This window comes from Ictidomys tridecemlineatus, chromosome 1 (assembly GCF_052094955.1).
Source record: "Ictidomys tridecemlineatus isolate mIctTri1 chromosome 1, mIctTri1.hap1, whole genome shotgun sequence".
NCBI lineage: Eukaryota > Metazoa > Chordata > Mammalia > Rodentia > Sciuridae > Ictidomys > Ictidomys tridecemlineatus.
This window is the reverse complement of record NC_135477.1, coordinates 15983515-16001903: the sequence shown is the minus strand read 5'-3', so window position 1 is coordinate 16001903 and position 18389 is coordinate 15983515. Positions and strand designations below refer to the sequence as shown.

The following is an 18389-nucleotide window of genomic DNA, read 5'->3' as shown; positions in this document are numbered from 1 at the left end:
CCTGCCCTTTGCTGTCACTCTAGAGTCACTTTCACCAGTTATGTTCAGGTCACCATACCTAACCAGGAGAAAACCAGGAGAGGTAAGAAGGGTGGGGGGTGGCCGAACCCTGGGCACGGGGCTGCCCCTTAGGCAGACCGTGTCCTGCTTCACTGGCCTCAGTTTCTTCCTTGCTGGACGGTTAGTTCTACTTTCTACTCACTGATTTCATAGAGTTGATTGTGAATGTAGGTTCCAACTCGAAGATGCTCTCAAAATATGAAGTGATACTGTCCAGGCCCTTTAGATCCTTATGAAGAAAAAGGCTTATGAGAAAAAGGTTAATATGGTATTTCACTTAAAACTTAGAATGAGAGACCCTGGAGACAGGATGAGGCCATTCAATTGTTTTACCCAGATACCTGATCCCACCCCACCCCACCCTGCCACCATCTTCTTTTTATATGAGAAATAGGAATGGGGACTTAAGGGCAACTTTTTCTGGATTCCTGTACATCGTGCTTTCTTTAAGAAAAAAAAAAATCCAAACAAATAAGCAGCACCTCACCCTTAAGATCATACTGATCCCCACCCCCACCCCTACCCCTACCCCCATGGTTTTTTGTTCCTGGGTAACCCGTAATACATACTCTTTTAAGCTAAATCCTAACAACCAGAAATCATATATTCTCTTTTCTAAGCTGCAGTCATGCATCATGGGCAAATAAAGCCTTTTAAAATAGAACTTGTCTGGATTTTTCCAAAGAATGATTTTTCTTCTTTGGAGTATATTTTCACCTAGGCCAAGGCAGCCTGGTCTCCGGTACCTTCTGTATCTGCAGGGAGGTTGGTCAGATAGATTTTGTGATGATGCCCCTGAGGATCCTGCAGGACCCTGAAAGGACTCTTGCAATAGTGCCACACAGTTCCAGCATTAGTATATTTGATCAGCACTAACTTTTGGAAAGAGAGTAGACCAGAATATTAAATTGACCACAATTCCTTAATCTGTTGTGTATAAGTTGGGTTTTTCCTGATCCCTGAGAGCAAAACTACTTGTTTATAAGGAGATGGGCTGGATTTTCTGTGTCCTACTTCTGAGAAATGAAGTTGGTTCAGAAAGACATGGGCCTGTTCCCTGCAATCTGTGAGTGTGCTGTCTCTTGGGTGCTCCTCCCATCCGAGGTGCCAGCAGCGTGGGACTGCTCTTGGGTTGGGTACTTGAGCACACTATTTCCTTACTTTTTCCTCCCTGCAGTGAGTGGCTTCTTCTCGTGCCCTGTGTTAGGTGCTGTGGAGTGATGTGAAAAGCGTGATCTAGTTCTTCCCTCTGTGCTGGGTATGTGAACCAGAGTTGGTGTGAGTGGCCCTCAGTGAAGCAGGAACAAGCCAACTCAAAGGGGAAAGAAACCCAAGGACTGGCCATGGCGGGCCATGGCTAGGTATACAGGCAGAGGCTTGACTCCCCCTGTTATTAGAAATGAAGCCACTTTCTGGCACTAGTGCGTTAGGAAGACTCAGTGGTGGAAATCGATCGTGAGGATGCATCCAAGTAATTTGATTTCCCGTAAAATGAATTTTCCTAGGAAAAAGCACCCTGGTCAGAAACAGCGGGTGGAAGAGACACTGATGTTTGTCCTTGGCAGGCTAGGAGCTCACTGTCCCTGGCTGGGAGGCTGCCTGGAGGACCTGGTTTTCTGGAAGAGACCAGCCCTACCTGCATGGAACAGTCTGTCCAGACCCCATGCTGTCCCTCTCCCCACCTTGAACTCTGCTTGCCTTTGGCCGCCAGCCCTTGGCCGATGCCCTCTGTGGGTAGCTGACTTTAACCCAGCCTGTCGGAGAGTCCTGGAGGGAGGCGCTTCTGAGCCTAGACAGTTGGTCCCCCAGCTCTGGGATTGCTTCCCCTGAGGCTTGAGGAAGTCGGGTTTGCCATTGTTTTGGGGTGATCTGAAGTCATGCCACCACTGTCCCCTGGGAAAGTGGGTGAGAGCTGTTGAACACGTGAACCTTTCCAGTCAGGGTTTCTAAAACTTCCATTTTGGAAAGGAGGGGTAGTTATTTCGGTGAGATTGTGGTCTAGTGGTTAGACCTTGTGACTGGCCAGAGGGCTTGGAATCTTCCAGGCTATTCCCCCAAACCTTTTTGCCAGGGGTGGTTGAGTCCAAAAAGTCGCTTTCAGGCCGTTGAACCCACTTTCCTACTCATTTGGGTTCGGCTGTCTGAATGGAAGGCCCAGTGAGGGCCGCCGCTTCTCGGGCAGGACTCTCTCTCTAAGCCAGGGATGGCCCGCTCACAGGCCACAGCTGGCTGGCCACCTGCTTTTGCATGGCCTGCGAGGGCAGAGCGATTTTTATTACTTTAAAAATGGTTGAAGAAATCAAGTGAGGCATAGTGATTCAGATTTCAGTGTCCTTAAGCACGTTGGTTGGAGCGCAGCCACCACACAGCGCACCCAGGCCTTGCCCGGGGGTGCATGTGAGTTACCAGTGGCAGAGCCTAGTGGTCATGGCAGAGGTGGCGTGGACCTCAAAACCCAAGATACGGACTATCGGCGCTTCACAGGAGAAGTGTGCCAGCCCTGCCCTGAGCAAACACAGGGCCGTCCCCACTGGCCTGTCCATCTGTGGAACGGAGTGACTGAAAGGGTAGTGCCGGGAAGCCTTGCTGATGTTCAATCAAGTTTCCCGGCAGCCTTGTCATTGTCATTGCCACCGCCATCCGTGTTCTTTGAGTTCTTCTGTTTGTTTAGAGAAGAAATTTGCACGAAAGCCCGAAACCCTCAGTAGCACCCGCAGGTGGCAGGTTCCAGGAATGGAGGATTCCAAAGGACACAGGTGCCGTGTGGGGACAGGCTGGGTCAGGCAGCCGGAGTAGGCGTTGACCGCTGCTAACCTGCCTCCCCCCCACCCCCCAGCCTCCATTCTGAAGGCCGGCCTCCTTTGCCTTCACTTTCCCTTTTACCTGGGGGAGGTGGCGGGGAAGAAATCAGACGCTCACCTTTTTCTTTTGCTGACAATGTAACAGGCTTTCCCACCACTTTGATTCTTGTCAGGCCCTGGGTGTTGTATATATTTGGAGACTTTGCCCACAGGTCCAAAGCTTAACTTAAGCTCCCTGAGACATATCATAAAATATGATTTGGGGGAAAACCCTAATGGGCTATGATCAGAACATGATTATTAAACAAAGGATGAAATGCTTAAGCCAGGATGGCCTTTAAAAAAAAAAAAAAAGAAATGAAAGCCGAGCAGACTCCATTTCAACAGTTTTCAATGTCAGAATTCCCACAGCCCCGTTTGATTGCCGTTTGTTGAAAAGCTTAATGTTTTTGTAGGCAATTCATAATTTCCACGTTGAGCAGCCTAAGAGAAAGAGTGCTGGAGCCCGGTGTTGTTTTTATAGTGGGATGGTGGGAACTTTTTTCTTTCTTTTTTTTTTTTTTTTAACTTTCCCAAAAGGATGTAAAACTGAAGCCAAGCTGTGGGGAAAATGTAGCATAACGTTCCAGTCCTTTTGTAAATCTGAGATGCCTCCTCCTCCAGGTCTTCCTCTAGGACCCAACAGAATAGAATTTCCTGCTGTTTAATGTCTCCAGGAAGGAAGAGATTTTCCTCTAGGCTGTAATCGTACCTAATTTCCTTTTTCTTCCCTTTATTTATTTATTTTCCCCATTAATAAGGACCAATTGTAGAAGATGAAGGAACCTGGGGAACCCATTCCTTTTGGAGGAGGTTAATAACAACTTCCTTTAAAGACTCCTGTTGTACCCCTTACTTCCCCAAAAGGAGCATTGTCAAGCCCGGGTGCCAGTTAGGAGTCAAGGGAGGATCAGGGATTTGTGGGTGCCCAGCTGTTCCGTGGCATCAAATTGCACCGGGTAGGAGAGTTTGGGGCTGTCATTGTGGAGTCCCTGCAAGTCGGCGGGACCAGGGCTGTCTTCCTCCACCATCTGGATTCGGTTAGCTCTCTCTGGGCAGCAGGGCCGAGTCTCATTTCCTCCAACCAGTAATGTTATATAGGCAGTGATCCTGGGCTGCCCTAACATAATTGAAAATTATGTGTGTTGTAGGCTCAGAGCGCTGAAATGCAGGCTCATAAAAATATGTGGTGCAGGTAGCCTATGGAGATTGGATATGGCACACAATGAAGCTTTTATGTAAAATAAGAATTATGAGTCTCCGCGTTAATATTGCATTATGGGCATGACAGTTCCTGGGTGGGGTCTTTGGGGCAGGTCTGTCACCTAAACCAAGCCTGAATTTCCTGATTCCATGGAGCCCGTGTTAGAATGCAATCTAATCAGTTTTGCAGATGGCAGACCCTGAGGCTTGTCCACCCACTTCACCTTCTCTGTGGAGAGAAGCAGGAGGTGGGTGCAGGTGGGTCCGCCCAGCTTTGCATTTGGGCTCACGGGCTTTTGTGAGGCGGAGAGGTGAGTGTTGGCGGGTGTCCATTTTGGTTGGCCTCAAGGAAATGACTCTATTGAGTGGTTTTGACCAGTGCAGCCTGTGTGTTTATGTGGCAAGTGAGAATGGGAAGCAGTGGGGGTGAGACAGGGCACAGCAGATTCCCAGAGCCCTCTGGCTCGGGTATAGGCTGAAGGACCTCGGGAACATTTGCTGCAGTGGTTCTCTCCTCAGGCGATACTGGTCCCAAAGACACTGGTATGTGGAAATGGTTGGACTGTAAGGACAAGTGGGAGGGTCCTGCTGGGATTCTCTGTCTGGGGGACTGGAATCCTACAGTGTTCAGGGCGGACGTCCGCCCACTCTGCCATCACAGACCAACATTAGAGACCGGTACCAGGGATTTAGTGCGAGGTCCGGGGTCATGTTATGCACAGAGTCAGGTTCCTTCACAGCCGAGCCTTCTCCGTAGAAGTTGTAGAAGATGCAGTTATCCTGTGTGGGTGTCGGCAGGATAAATCAACTGCATTTATGCAGGTGGCTCAAGTCTAGGATCTTCAGCACCAAGGATTACTGGGTTCGGTTTTACTTTGCCCCCACAGTTGTATCTCTGAGGAGTCTTGGATCGGCTTGTGGATCATTTTTACCCTTCTCTCTCTCATGAGGTTTGTGCAGTCCCTTCTTGCTGGACTGTTCTCTGCTGTTCCTTTTCTTATCAAGGTTCATCCTGGACAGCCTTCCTAGGTCTCTTCTCAGACATTCTGCCATCCCTCTTGGTCTGCCTTGACTTACCCGTGAGCTGTGGCTCCCTCAGGCAGGATAAGCTCCCTGGGGCAGGTGTCTGTATCCCCGTAATGCCCAGATAAAGGCTGGATTGGACACCAGTCACCAGTGTCATGGAATAAAAGTTCCCGGGTTGGGCTGAGGATGTGGCTCAAGCGGTAGCGCGCTCGCCTGGCATGCGCGGGGCGTTGGGTTCCATCCTCAGCACCACGTACAAACAAAGATGTTGTGTCTGCCGAAAACTGAAAAATAAATATTAAAAAATTCTCATTCATTCTCTCTCTCTCTCCTCTTTAAAAAAAAAAGAAAAAAAAAAGTTGCCGGGCAGTGAATACTTAAAAAAGCTCCTTATTTTGCTTTGGGTCTGTGAAGAGTTAAAGGTGGCTCATTATATGCTCTCCTAAGTATTATCTGACACATTGGCCAATTGGTCTTTGTATAAGCATCATGTCTAAGTTTCCTTGGGTTGTCTGAAGTTCTCCTGAGTGAAACTGTTGAGTGCCTGGGAGTTTCTTAAACATGTGCTAAGTATCTCTGGGACTGGGCAGGCACCTCACTTCTGTTTCCCTTACTGTAAAACAAATCCAGAATGAAGTCAGTTGATCACTCAGGTCATCCTGACAGCTGATGTGTGACTTTGGACAGAAACGGTTTGTTTGTGCAGTATTTATCCATTTCATAGTTCAGAAAAAGGCAGGGAGGGACATAATGGGCTCATCCCTTTATTTTTCTCTCTGGTGAGCCTGTGCCTGTTTAAGCAGTCAGTTGAAATGGGCATGTAAATTACATTGTTCTCTGGGTGTGAATCTGTTGCCGGAAATATTTTTTTGTCTTGCAAGCTTTTGGATTGGTTGAGGAACTCTGTGTCACTCTTAGGTAAGCAGCTTCTGCGACAGGAAGGACAGTTGTACCTATGTGCTCAGCTTTTCTTTAAATTGAAGGATGGGGGCCTTTGAATGATGAAGGTCACTGAAAGAATGGATTTGGAATTGAAATGTCCTAGGACATTTCTGGCTTGAGATTTGCTTTTTTCTTCTGGGATAACTCTGGGTACCTTCCTTTCTTTCCTCTTCCCCTCACCAGCCCCCTAATTAAGGTGGTATCCGTGGACCCATTTTATCCAAAGCCACCGGGTAGTTTGACTGCAAAGATAAACTCCAGTTGCTGATAGCGTTGAGCTCCAGGGAAGACCTTTCTGAAACTGCATGCTTTTTCTTTTGTTGTAGTTTGCATGTATTTAAAAGTTTCTCAGTTTCTGTCCTGTGGAAGAACAGCCATTGTGCACCTGAGCTGTTTTGCACTTCTTTGTTTTAACTCATGGTTTCTGGTTTTCCAGTATCTCCAGATGAAATGGCCACTGCTTGATGTCCAGGCAGGGAGCCTTCAGAGCAGACAGGCCCTCAAGGACGCCCGCTCACCGTCACCAGCACACATCGTTGTAAGTAATCCCCCAAAGACAGTTGCCTCCGTTACTGGGGGACAAAGACGAAAAAGTCTCTTTTGGTGGTAACAGGCCTTGTGTGTCAGTTCTTTCTTTAATTTTTTTTTTTTTTTAATGGCTATGGTTTAAATTTATGAAGTACTTAGTTTGGCTGATGGCTCTTATTGATCGTATCCTACCTGAAAATTTCCCAAGTCCTTTTCCTGCCCTTTTCTCCACGTATTGGGTTGGGATAGTCTCGTGGGCTCCAGTTAGTAGGGCACGGTCACCACCATGGTTGGGGAAACTGGAAATGGCCTCAGCAGTCTAAAGGCAGGCCAGTGGGGGAGGCAAGGTAGGTACGAGGGCATCAGGATGGGCACCGTGGGCCTGAGGCTCTCCAATCGCAGTGCCCCACGATTTGTCTTAACATTTGTTGAAAAGTAACATTCTGTACTAGCATTAGGAAATTTCAGCTGTCTGGCTGATGGTGACCCCAGAGCAGGAATGAACTTAGGCTAAAATTAAATTTAATTCATGGCTTGGAAAGCGTGTGGGTTTGACATGGAGAACATTTGTTTTTAGTACTAAGAGACTACAACATACAGAGTGTGTCTACATGTATTTTTAATGCACTTTCTTAGAATTTTGTAGGCTCTGAAAGTTTGTAAATTAACCTCTTGAGAAGATAGTGCAGCCTTATTAGAATATTTATTCCCTTCTATGTATTTATGTCATGAGCTGGACTTCAGACTTTTGAAATAATTAATGAAAGACATATTTTCGTAATGAATCCACGACAGGTAGAGTTAGGCAAATCGTGAAACAATTCATGTATTTTTTTATTAAAGCATTGCAAAATGTTACTATATTCTGCCTCTCTATTTCTTGTAATTTCTAAAAATGGCAAGATAATTTTCTTGAGTCGTAGAATTTTACCATGCATTGTGTCAAATTGCAGGCCAGCCGCCTCCTTATTTTGTGGCTTGCTGTGCTGGAGTATATCTTATTTAATTAGTTATACCTCTGTGGTGTGGGTGTCCATCACGACAATTTTTTAAAAACTGCACGTTGAGTCATGATTAGTGGGAACGTCAGCTCCTCATGCAGGAAGAAGGATGACGTTTGCCAGATTCTTCCTTCTCCCTCCAGCAGTGACGGATGCTCCTAGAATGTCCAGATTTCAGGGCTAGAGGAGACTTCAGATCATTTTAGGCACTGCCTGACCTTAGAAGAGGAAACTGAGGCCAGAGATGCCTTAAGTGAACTGCCCAACGTCACACACGGAGTTAGGAGCAGAGCGAGAACCGGATCCAGTTCTCTGCTCCCTTGGCTGGGCTTTGTGGCATATTCCCTTCAGGGAGAGGGAAAAGTCAGTCTCCGTGGCTGGCCCTGTTGCACTTACTCTAAGTTGGATCATCAGCAGGGACAGTGACAGAGGGGTAAAGAAGTCAACGGCTTGGGGTACTGGTGCAGGTTTCTCCTGGAAAATGGAATACCACGTCTTAAGGAAAAAAAAAAATTAAGGTACAGAGATTTCAAAGTGTGACCGTCCTAGAGTCTTAGAGGCGGGGCGAGGAAGCCTGCCCATGCCCCCTCTCCTGCCTCCCTGGGCTTCCCGGTGTCGTACCAGGCTTTGGAATTTATTTCTCTGAAACGCTCACTGAAACTTTCCCACCTATTTTAACTTTAGAGAAATGATTTTGTCTTTATAATCTCTCCGGGGCCTTTGTGTGCAAAGGAGATTCAGGTCTTAGGAGTGGTTTCAGAGTGGACGCAGCCCCTTGTGGTGGTGTCGCAGGTCCATGGGAAGCTCCTGGGGTGGGCAGCCCACTGTGCGAGAGTGGGGGTGTCTGCTTGGAGAGGGCTGGTGGCCCCCGGTCTCCCCCAGTCCCACCACAGTGGTACTGCAGCTTAGGTCCTCAGAGCCTTGTTTTCTCACGTGGAAATTAACGATCTGGACAAGATGGTAGGACATTTTTTCCAGAGCTAATGTAGATTTTGGCAAGGGGAGCAGAGTGGGGACTCAGGTGCCCTTTTCCTCTGCTGTTTAACGCAGGGCACATTTACCATAGCAACTACTTTGGAGCGCACATCACCTTTGAGATGGGGACCTTTGTCCAAAGGAGCCACAGCTGGCAGCGGGTACAGGATCTTGCATGATTCCTGCTGTGCCCTTGGGGACTTGAGGACCAGCCATTGTGTAGGGGAATGCGTTGATGTAGGATGGTATACTCTGGGACGTGGGGAGAGAAGAAAAGCCATAAGTTTGGACAAAAGAAGACGATTTGTGAGATTGTAATGCTTGTCATGACAGTGAAAGGTGACTATGGCCCCAAGAGTCACCCCTGTTCTCTGTTTGTGCAATCTTCACCCGACAACAGAGGACTAGAAGAGGGAGTTTTAGGCAAGGAGAGTTAGAGGGAGATAGGAAAGCAGGGTGCACAGAGACTGGGGGTGTTGACCTCCTCATCTCTCTGCTTACCTGTAATTTTTGGGATTGGGGAATCCATTTTCCTTGGGACCACATGATTATGTAATTGCTTTTTCTCTGGACATAAGGGAGGCAGTCATTAGCGTACCTGGGCAGGTACAGAATGTCTGTCTGTGAAGGGATCTCTCTGAAGCACGGCTTCTGCTGCAGCGGAGTCTTTGTGGAGTTTCAGGTCTGGTTCAGGTTGAGGTTCAGCCATGATTGGCTAAGTTTTCTCCAGACACACAGGGCTCTTCCTCACTTGTTGGGTTCTATTCTGTTAAGCAGAATATTGTCACATCACAGTGTTTTGCCAGAGTTGTTTCAAAATAATCATCCAAGGGTTGCTTCCTAATTTCTATGAAATTTGGATTTATTGTAACTTTTGAGCCAAGTTGTTTCATAATTATTGCCAATGTTTCCTTTTGAAAATAAGGAAGTGTTCAGGGTTTGTTAGTAATCATTACAGGCTAACAGCTCTCACAGATTGCTAACAAAATAACTTTCTCCAGCACCTGGTATAGGGCAGAATCCTCATGGGAATTCAGAACATTTTGTTGGAATATTTTAATCTGATTGGATTTTTTTCCATGTGATATGTGGGCCACCACATTGTAAAAAATGGATATGTACAGTAAATGTTTTCAACAAGTGCAGTTTGCTTGTTTAGCCGACATGGGGATGTGCCCCAGGGCCTTGCGTGTGCTAGGCAAGTACCTTACCACTTGAGCTGCATCCCCAGCCCCATCAACAGTGTTTAAGAAACAAGCTCCACGGATTTTAGTTCCTGCAGCTAAAGCGGCATCCTGGTTGTCGTAATCTGGCGACTGCTGATCTGTGTTCAGGGGAGAGAGGAAATCATTCCCTGGGGATGGATGATGTCTTGATTGGCTGGCTAAGAAAAGAGCATTTACACTGGAAGTCGCCACCCTCTGGCATCACTTTCCAGATCCCTCTTCTCAAGGGCCTGAGGTTGTGGCTCAGAGGTAGAGCACTTTCCTACCGTGCGTGAGGCACTGGGTTCCATCCTCAGCACCACTTAAAAAAATAAAGATATTGTGTCCACCAAATCCCTCTTCTTGCCCCATCCCATTTTCTACTTCATATAACTAGCCCATTTCTTTGTGGTATTTCAAAACTTGTGTTTTTAATTCTTGACCCATTTGCCTCTCACTCACTGAGGCCCAGGCCTGGCTTGTGCTGAGTGGTGGTGGGAACCTGGCTGACCCACCTCCAGCGGCTGGGAAGCTGCGGGCTAGGAGCTGCTCCCTGGGTACCACCTCTGGTGTCTTTGCTGTACAAAGACTTTTCATTTAACTTCCTTTGTACTCGGCAAAAAAAAAGATTCTGGACCAAAAATGGTGGTATTTTGGAATAGTATGTATCTTACAAACCAGCAAAAGGCTTCAAAAGTTTTTACAATTTATCTTGGGGGTTTCCTTTTGAAGTCGATGTGAAATTTCACCTTGGGGTGGATTTCTAGAATTTCTGTCTCAGGCGTTCTGTTGTGTAATGAGCATCGAAGTGTGGGATAGGAGAGCAGACAGACCGAATCCTGAGGAAGATAGCCGCAGACAGCGATGGTGCAAGTTTTTTGTTGTTATTGCTTAAATGCTGAACGCCAGGGGAAGGCTCTTAGGACACGCAGCTTGCTGAGTAGGACCCGGGATGGGGCTCCACCGCCTGCTGAGCGTTTGGAACCTCTCATTTTTGTTTCTGAAGAGTTAGATGCATGCAGTGCTGCCCCACTGGATGCTTGTGTGGACCTGGTATGTGCCGGTGGCTCTGCTTTAGGGCTGGTGAAGGCAGGGCAGCCCCTCCTGGAGTGGGAGGTGCTGTGCCAGGTGCCATGAAGGAGCAGAGAGGGCTGTCCAAGGTGACCAGGGAGACTTGATGGTGACCCGGATGTTCGTGGGGATTTTGTGCCTTGGTGGCCACATGAGAAAGGGATGTTTCAGAGAGGGTGGTTGGTGGGTCTTCTGGTGTTCTACGGCGGAGTGGGCTAATGGTGATTGACAAGAACAAATTGTATATTTCAAAACAGTTTTCAAAAACAGGGTTGTGAATGTTCCCCACACAAATAGAGGATGAACATTTGAGATGATGGATATGCTGTTCCCCTTATCTCATCACGGCACATTGTATACTTGTGTTGAAATGTCACACTGTACAACACACATATAGATAATTATTATGTGTCAACTAAAAGTTAAAAACAAAAGTCAGAAGTGGTATTTGAACGATTGTTGAAGTTGGCCAGAGAAGGGGTAAGAGTGGAAGACTGTTCCAGGCCAAATGAAAGATGCACATGAAGGTCCTAAAGGAAAGAGTTGGCTTAGTGATAAGCAGTGTCAGGTGGGACGGCCAGGGTGGGTGGGGTAGGAGAGTGGGTGGAGGAGCGATATGGCATCTGATCTTAACCACTGGGGAGTCATAGTGGGGTTTGGCTGTCAAACCTGCCTTAGTGGCTGTGTTGAGCTCCTGGCGGGGTGGGGGGAGGTGAAGGAGAGCACATTGGGGACCATCAGCAGAACCCATGGGTGCTTTAGGTGTTGTCACTGAGGGAGCAAGCCAGGTGATGGGAGCCTGCCATTGCCCAAAGGGGAATGCTGGAGGAGGAGTAGGTTTGTGGTATTTGCATGGATCGATTATAGGTTCATTCATGGATCCTGCAAATAGTGATTCCTTATGGTGTGCAAAACCCCTCCTGGACATTGAGGGAAAGTGAAGTCAATGACAGGCAGTAATCCCAATGGTAGTGAAGGGGCCTGTGACATTTCCTCCAAGGCAGGCATTGTTCTGGGTGCTTCATGGATGTTGCATTATCGCCACTCTGCAGAGGAGGAGCTGGGTGCTGTGGGGTTCAGCCTGATGGCTCCTGAGCACACCCTCTCTTACCCACCGCCATGATGGCTGGTAGACAAGTAGGTGGGATTCTAGAGCCATGTGTGTGTGGCATGCCCTGTGCTGCCAGCGGGTCTTCAGAGGGAGTCTCCACCCACCCAGGCCCCGCAGGGCTCAAGAAGACTGGTAGCTTCTGGGATATTCCCAAGACTAGCTGGGATTTGGTTTCTGGGTTGTAGGTGTTGTGACTCTATAGATGGCTCAGGGACACACTGTGGGAACGCGGAGTGTCGTCCTCGGTGAGGGGCAGGGCTTGAGAGTGTGAACCCATACTGGACGTCCTAAATGCCGTGTGTGCGTGCGTGCATGGCCTGTCTCCATCCCCACTGCCACATATGTATGAACTCTCCTTGTTTTTATATATTTCTTTATTTTTAAAAAATTCATTTCTCCGTGACTCAGGCGGACTTTCTCAGCGTGTGTTTCCTGGTGGCAGCTGAGTCAGAACTTTCTCACTTCGCGGACAGGGCTGTGGCTTGGTTGTCTGTTTTGTTTAAGGACATAAAGCCAGCCTGTGAGCACTGTGAAAATATTATTACTGTTGTAAGTAGAGCTAGTTGTCCTAATATGGAGAGTCAGTCAACCAGGTTGAGTTTTTTTTGGGGGGCGGGGGAGAGGAGAAAGTGATGGATGGAATCATTGTGTAATGTAAACCCCCAAGTGGACTCTAGATCATTGTGGGGTCCAGGGTCAGTGGTCCAAAGTGTCCTGTCCCCACAGTAGCTCTGTTCTGGCGAGGAACACTGGGGTTCTTGAGGTCTGGGCTCCTGGGGTGGTGGCAGGACCTTGTCAAGAAGGACTGTCACCTTGGCTGTGTCCCCTCTTGATCCAGACCCACATCAGCAGGGCTTTAAAGCCCCACACCATCTCTTTTCCCTGCATCCCTCCTATGTCCCGCCACTCTTGGGCAGTTGACCGTCATTCTGGCTGTTCTTGGACGCTTCTAGAACAGGGGAGCCTGTCTCTGTGGAGACCACTGCGGGGTCAGGGGACGCCGTGTGGACCGTTGGAGTTCTGCCTTTGTAGTGAGCTGAGATGGCGCTCCTGGAAGTGTGCGCTCGTGTTTGGTGTTCTCTCTCCCCTTTCTGTGTTCCCCTTACATGTCTGGACTGTTTGAAGCTGGCTGTTGTACCCCCACCCCCCATCACCAAGTTGTTTGCAGAGAGTCGTCCTCGATTGTAATGCCTGAAACTAGCTCAGCAGTGGGATGGCAGGTTTTTTGATTAAGACATTCTACCTCTAAGGTAGGTGAAACTAATTTTTAAATCAACATGGTGTTCTTCATTCATAAACTGTGTTCAATGTAGACAGTTTGGAAAACAGCCCATAATCTCACTACTCAGATTACATTAGGAATAATTTGGTAAATCTCCTTCTAGGCCTTTTCCTTTGAATATATTAATATTTATTTGTTTTTAACTTACTTGAGCTCATAATTGTGCTCAATATTTCTAGTCTTGTATTTATTTAAAATGAAAATCGCTGTAGTTAATAAGCACTTCCCCGAGTCATTAAAATTCTTAAGGCTCTTTAATGACCACTAACAGTCCATAATATGATTACACCCCAATTTACTTAATCAATGCCATATTGTTGGCCTTTAGATTATCTGCCTTTGTTGCTGTTCTGAATAATCCTGTGCCGATCATCTCTTTGTGCATAAATCTTTCTCTCCCTCTTGCCTTTTGTTATTCTCTTGGGATAGCTTCCCAGGAAGAAAGGTGAAGAACAGAGTCGGATTTTTTTTTTTTTAAATACATAGTCGCAAACTATTTCCGGAAAGTTCACCCCCATGGTACTAGGGATTGTTCATTCACCGGTGAACTATCCCTGCAGTCCTTTTTATTTTTAATTTTGCAAAGGGCCTCACTAAGTTGCTGAGGTTGGCCTCTAACTTGTGATCTTCCTGCCTCAGTTTCCCAGCCTCTGGGATTACAGGTGCGTGTCTCCACGCATGCCTCTCCCTGCTGAAATGTTTCCATTTTTATAACTGTTGGTGGTATGCGAGATTTACCATGACTGGAATAATCTTAACAAAAGAAAGTGAATTTCTGGAGCATTAACAAGAGAAAAAGATCAAACTTCCCTGGAGAGGTGAGCCCTTAATTCTACTTTGCCCCCGAACAGAGACCCAACCCATTGCCCCCAGCTGATCTGGTCAGCCTCCCCAGGCCTTTCACCTGCAAGGTAGGCAAACAAAATGCTTGTTTCCTAAATGATTAGCAGGTTTTAAAGTCGGCTGATGTATTGCTGTTTCACAGAATTAACCATATTCGGTTCAGGTAATTCATAGCATAGCAGCATGCTTTGGATGTACACTGGACCCTGAATGTACTCGGTACTTCTAGGGTTAGTTTAGATACTGAGTGTACCCTTTGTTTAAAAACTGCAGATAATTTCAGATAAAAGTTTTTTTTTCAGATAAAATATTTTTTTTCTTGTTGTGTGTGAGCGAGGTCAGGAATGTGACCCGGATTAGGCGTCTGGGGCAGAGTGCCCACCATGCAGAGAGCCACTGGCTCCTTCCTGTGTTGAAGAAGAGCCCTCAGCTTCACATCAGCCTCTCTCCACCCTTTCCTGGTGCTTGTCCTGTGTGCCCCTGGGAGCCACCGAGGTTTGTTTCACTGAGTGTTTAATGAGATGCTGGCCAGGAGGGATCTGGCCTCACGGAGCCCGGGTGGGGCCCAGCAGAGGACTCTCCGCCTCTGGTTTGCAGCCCTTCCTTTCCCAGGGGAGCAGCAGCCTCCCTGCAGTCTTTGCAGCTGAGCGGCAATGTTGGAACCCACTTTGGAAAGTTGTTTGAGTTTCAGCACCTGCTCTGTTGACCAGGCGTGGGAGCCTGGTTTAAATGAACATGGATCTACTTAGAGCTAAACTCATGGTTTCCACTGTGTTTATCTTTCCAGTAAATAAAACAAAAGTGTTCCTTCTGTCCTGCTTGTTGTTTCTTGTCTTGCCTGTTAGCTGGGTTTGGGGCTCACTTGTTTCTCCAACCCGAGGGGAAGTTTCTTGAAGCCAAGGAGCCCCAGTTGATGTCTCTGCATCTGGCGGCCCCCCCCCCCCCCCATTTGTGGCAAGGGACTGGAGCTGACTTTGTTTGGAACGAGTGTGACTCCATGATGACCGTATTGTGCTCTCACTCAGCTTCATCGACATGAGGCTGTGGACACGTGTCGGTCCCCTTCTTGCTGTGGTAGAGTGTTTTGGAGAAGCTTGATTTGGGGTTATGACATTGGGCATGGTTTGCCAATAACCCAATAATCCGCCTTATCCATTCCAGCTCACTGCCCAGCATGTCCAGGGCAGCAGTGCTGTGTTGTGTGGAGGTGGTCACAGAGATTCTGGGGAGGCCACTGTAGCCTGGACTTTGGGAATTCTGGGATGAGACTTCTGGAGTCTTTTTTTTAATACTGAGGATTGAACTCAGGGGCACGTAACCACTGAGCCACATCCCCAGCCCTTTTTTAATATTTTATTTAGAGACAGGGTCTTACTGAGTTGCTTAGGGCCTTGCTAAGTTGCTGAGGCTGAATTTGAACTCACAATCCTCCTGCCTCAGCCTCCTAAGATCTCTGGACTCTTTTTAGAGAGGGTACTCAATGGGAAATCCAGAACTTGGTTATTGATTATGGGAAGTGGCTATATTTAAACCAATGTTGTAGGGTTTATAGAATTATTTTGTATTTGCCTTATCAATGGCTTGAAGGTCAGATTCTCATTTCTTTTAATAAGTTAATATAGAAGGTGAAAACTACTGGATTTTAGGCTTGTTCCTTGGTAAACTGGAAACTACAATGGGAGGGACTTGTGGGTTCTTTTATGGTGAAGTTTATTGATGCCTAACCAGTTGGCCAAGTTGCCCAGGAATCCCCAGGTAAGACTGACCGTATTTTTTTTTTTTAATGTCTTTATTTATAGACTGACCATATTTTGGTAATTACTTGGGTCTTTATTGCAACCACACACTCCTTGAGATCCAGGTCCACTCTCCTTTGGATGCCAAACAGATGGGAAACTTGGCATGTCCAGAATCAAATTCTTTATGTCCACCTTCTCCACACCTCCAAACCTGTAACCTCCTGTGTTCAGCACTTCAGGAAAGAAGAACAGCATTTACCAGTTGCCCGGGCCCCAAACCTTGGAATTCATTTTTTAAAAAACTATATTTTAGTTTTAGATGGATACAATACCTTTATTTTTTTTTAATGTGATGCTAAGGATCGAACCCAGGGCCCACATGTGCGAGGTGAGCGCTTTGCCACCGAGCCCCAGCCCCAGCCCCTTGGAGTTCTTTCTTGATCTGACCTTTCACCTCCTCTCTTACTTCTGTGTAGAACTAGATTTCGCTGTGGGTCTACTTACTTCTACTTTTATAAATTCCCACCATTCATCCTTGGTCCCTACTCATAGTGGACCTTGAAAGCCTTAGACAGGTGTATCGTTTACTGAAATTCTGAGGATAAGTTTTGTCTTGAAAGAGACCCAGAGCAGCTATGAACAGACACTGCCCCGTCACGTGATTGACAGGTGGGACTCTGAGGTTCCAGGGCTGCGATGGAGAGCAGGCAGGTAGGTCAGTTAAGTCCAGAAACTGGCCATGCTTAGAGCTTCGTGTGGGCTGGAGCCCTGCAGACTGCATGAGATATGGCCAGTGTCTTGGTCATCATACCTTGAACAGTACCCAGGTGTCCTGAGTGTTCACATCTAAGCCGTCCCCCCACCCCCACCGCTGTCCATCATCAGTGTCCGGCTGCTGCAAGCTCTGGGCGGAGTGATGTAATCTATTTTCCAGCCCAAGCCCGCATAGCGGGTGGATCTGGGCAGTGATTAACTGCGTCACTGCAGCTGTTTAGCAGGCATGAAGGAGATAAGGGTCACCCTGTGTCCAAGTTCAGTGGGGCAAAGGCCTCTTGTCCTCCTTCCTCTGAGAGCACAAGGTACCTGTTGCCCAGGTGCCTTTGAACAGGCTGGAGGAGGAAGGAGGGGGAGAAAGCCTGCAGCAGTCTTGGGCCAGGCCCGTTCTCTGGTCCCTGGGCCGTGTGGGCCCCCTTATCAAGGCCTGTGGCTGGGACCCTTTCTAATCCTCCCCTTTCTGTGGCTCCTAGGCGTGACTCAGATGGCCTTGAGGTCTGAGAGTGGTGAATTTCCCCAGCCAGTTCAGACTCCTCAGGGATGTGGGTGGAGACAGAAAATAAAATTTGAAAAAATTCTCTAAATGGAAGGAGAATATGGCTGGGCAGAAGGGCTTCTGGGGAAGCCTTTAGGGTGGTTCAGTTGGAGCTCATGAAAAAGAAGGTGTTTTTGAAAGAGCTAACAGCCCCCTTCCACCGAAGCTCACCACTAAGGGAATAACGCAGTATCAACAGGACCGAGGCTGAATAGAAGTGACCACTCAAGGTTGAAAATTTGACTGGTAGAAGCATTTCTGTTATCACTACACCATTTTTTTTTAAGCCCCTGCTAATAGCAACCTCTCCTCCCCCCTTCACTGTGATGATGCCCCCCCACCCCCACCCCCAATTCTCTTTGGTTCTGATGGGTCTGTGATTGGGCAAGGGGCAGACATATGATATAAACTTACGAGTCTTTATGTGGAGGGGTCTTTTGAACTACCTTCATATGCACACACAGATATGTCTGCTAGTCTCTGTGGACTCATGCCCCTCACCCCTCAACGGAGGACCCTCCTTTGCAGAGGATTTAAAAGGATGCCTTGATAGCATCATTGATCTCTGTGTAGCCAGCTCTCGTCCTGGACCATCCTGCAAGGAAGCCAATACTGTGAATAGTTGGAAGTGGTTTCTGTCACAACCAAAGGAGTTCTAACTAGTACAGTTTTCCTAGCCTTAGGCTTATATAGTAAAATAAAATTTAAAAAAGAATCGTTTTTTTTCCTTTGGATTTTTAATTCTCTTTATCTAAAAGTGCCAAGGCGTGAACGGAGTCTTCTGCCACTGTAAATGGGGTCGGCATGGGCAGAAGACACTCACCTTCTTTAAGAATGGGCTGATTCCTGCTAGTCTTGAGAATTTGCTGAAAGGAGGATACATAGCATATTATCCTCTCCCAGGAATCATCTGTAAAGGGAGGCTTGTGTGAAAAAAGGAGTTTCCATGATTTGCTTCTGCGGTCATGGGGAATTTTGAAAATGAACTTTAGGTATTTTCATGAAATTCCTGTTTTCATATTTTTAGTTTCTTGCAGTTTTCTTTTCTGAATCCCACATAACATACTCGTCTTTGCCCTAAAGCTCTTATTTTTTTTCCTTGGGAACGTTTACTTGTATTATTTTAGAAGCGTTGTTTTCTTATCATGAATAATCGGTGGCAGGCTGAGTTGCAGTTGTTTCTGTTTGGCTTGTTATCACCACTTTACTATTTGATGAAGAGTCTGCCCGTTTTCCATGAAAGCCCATGTAAAT

General features: G+C 47.2%; 1 protein-coding gene across 46 annotated transcripts in view; it reads left to right on the top strand.

Moving 5' to 3' along the window:
* Nucleotides 1-18389, top strand: part of Tcf7l2 (transcription factor 7 like 2) — a 187642-nt gene that overhangs the window by 69220 nt on the left and 100033 nt on the right. For all 46 annotated transcript variants that reach the window (XM_078047218.1, XM_078047165.1, XM_078047299.1 and 43 more), the window contains one exon: nucleotides 6508-6609. In XM_078047218.1, coding sequence (XP_077903344.1) covers nucleotides 6508-6609 — 102 coding nt within the window. The remainder of the gene's footprint in view (nucleotides 1-6507; nucleotides 6610-18389) is intronic.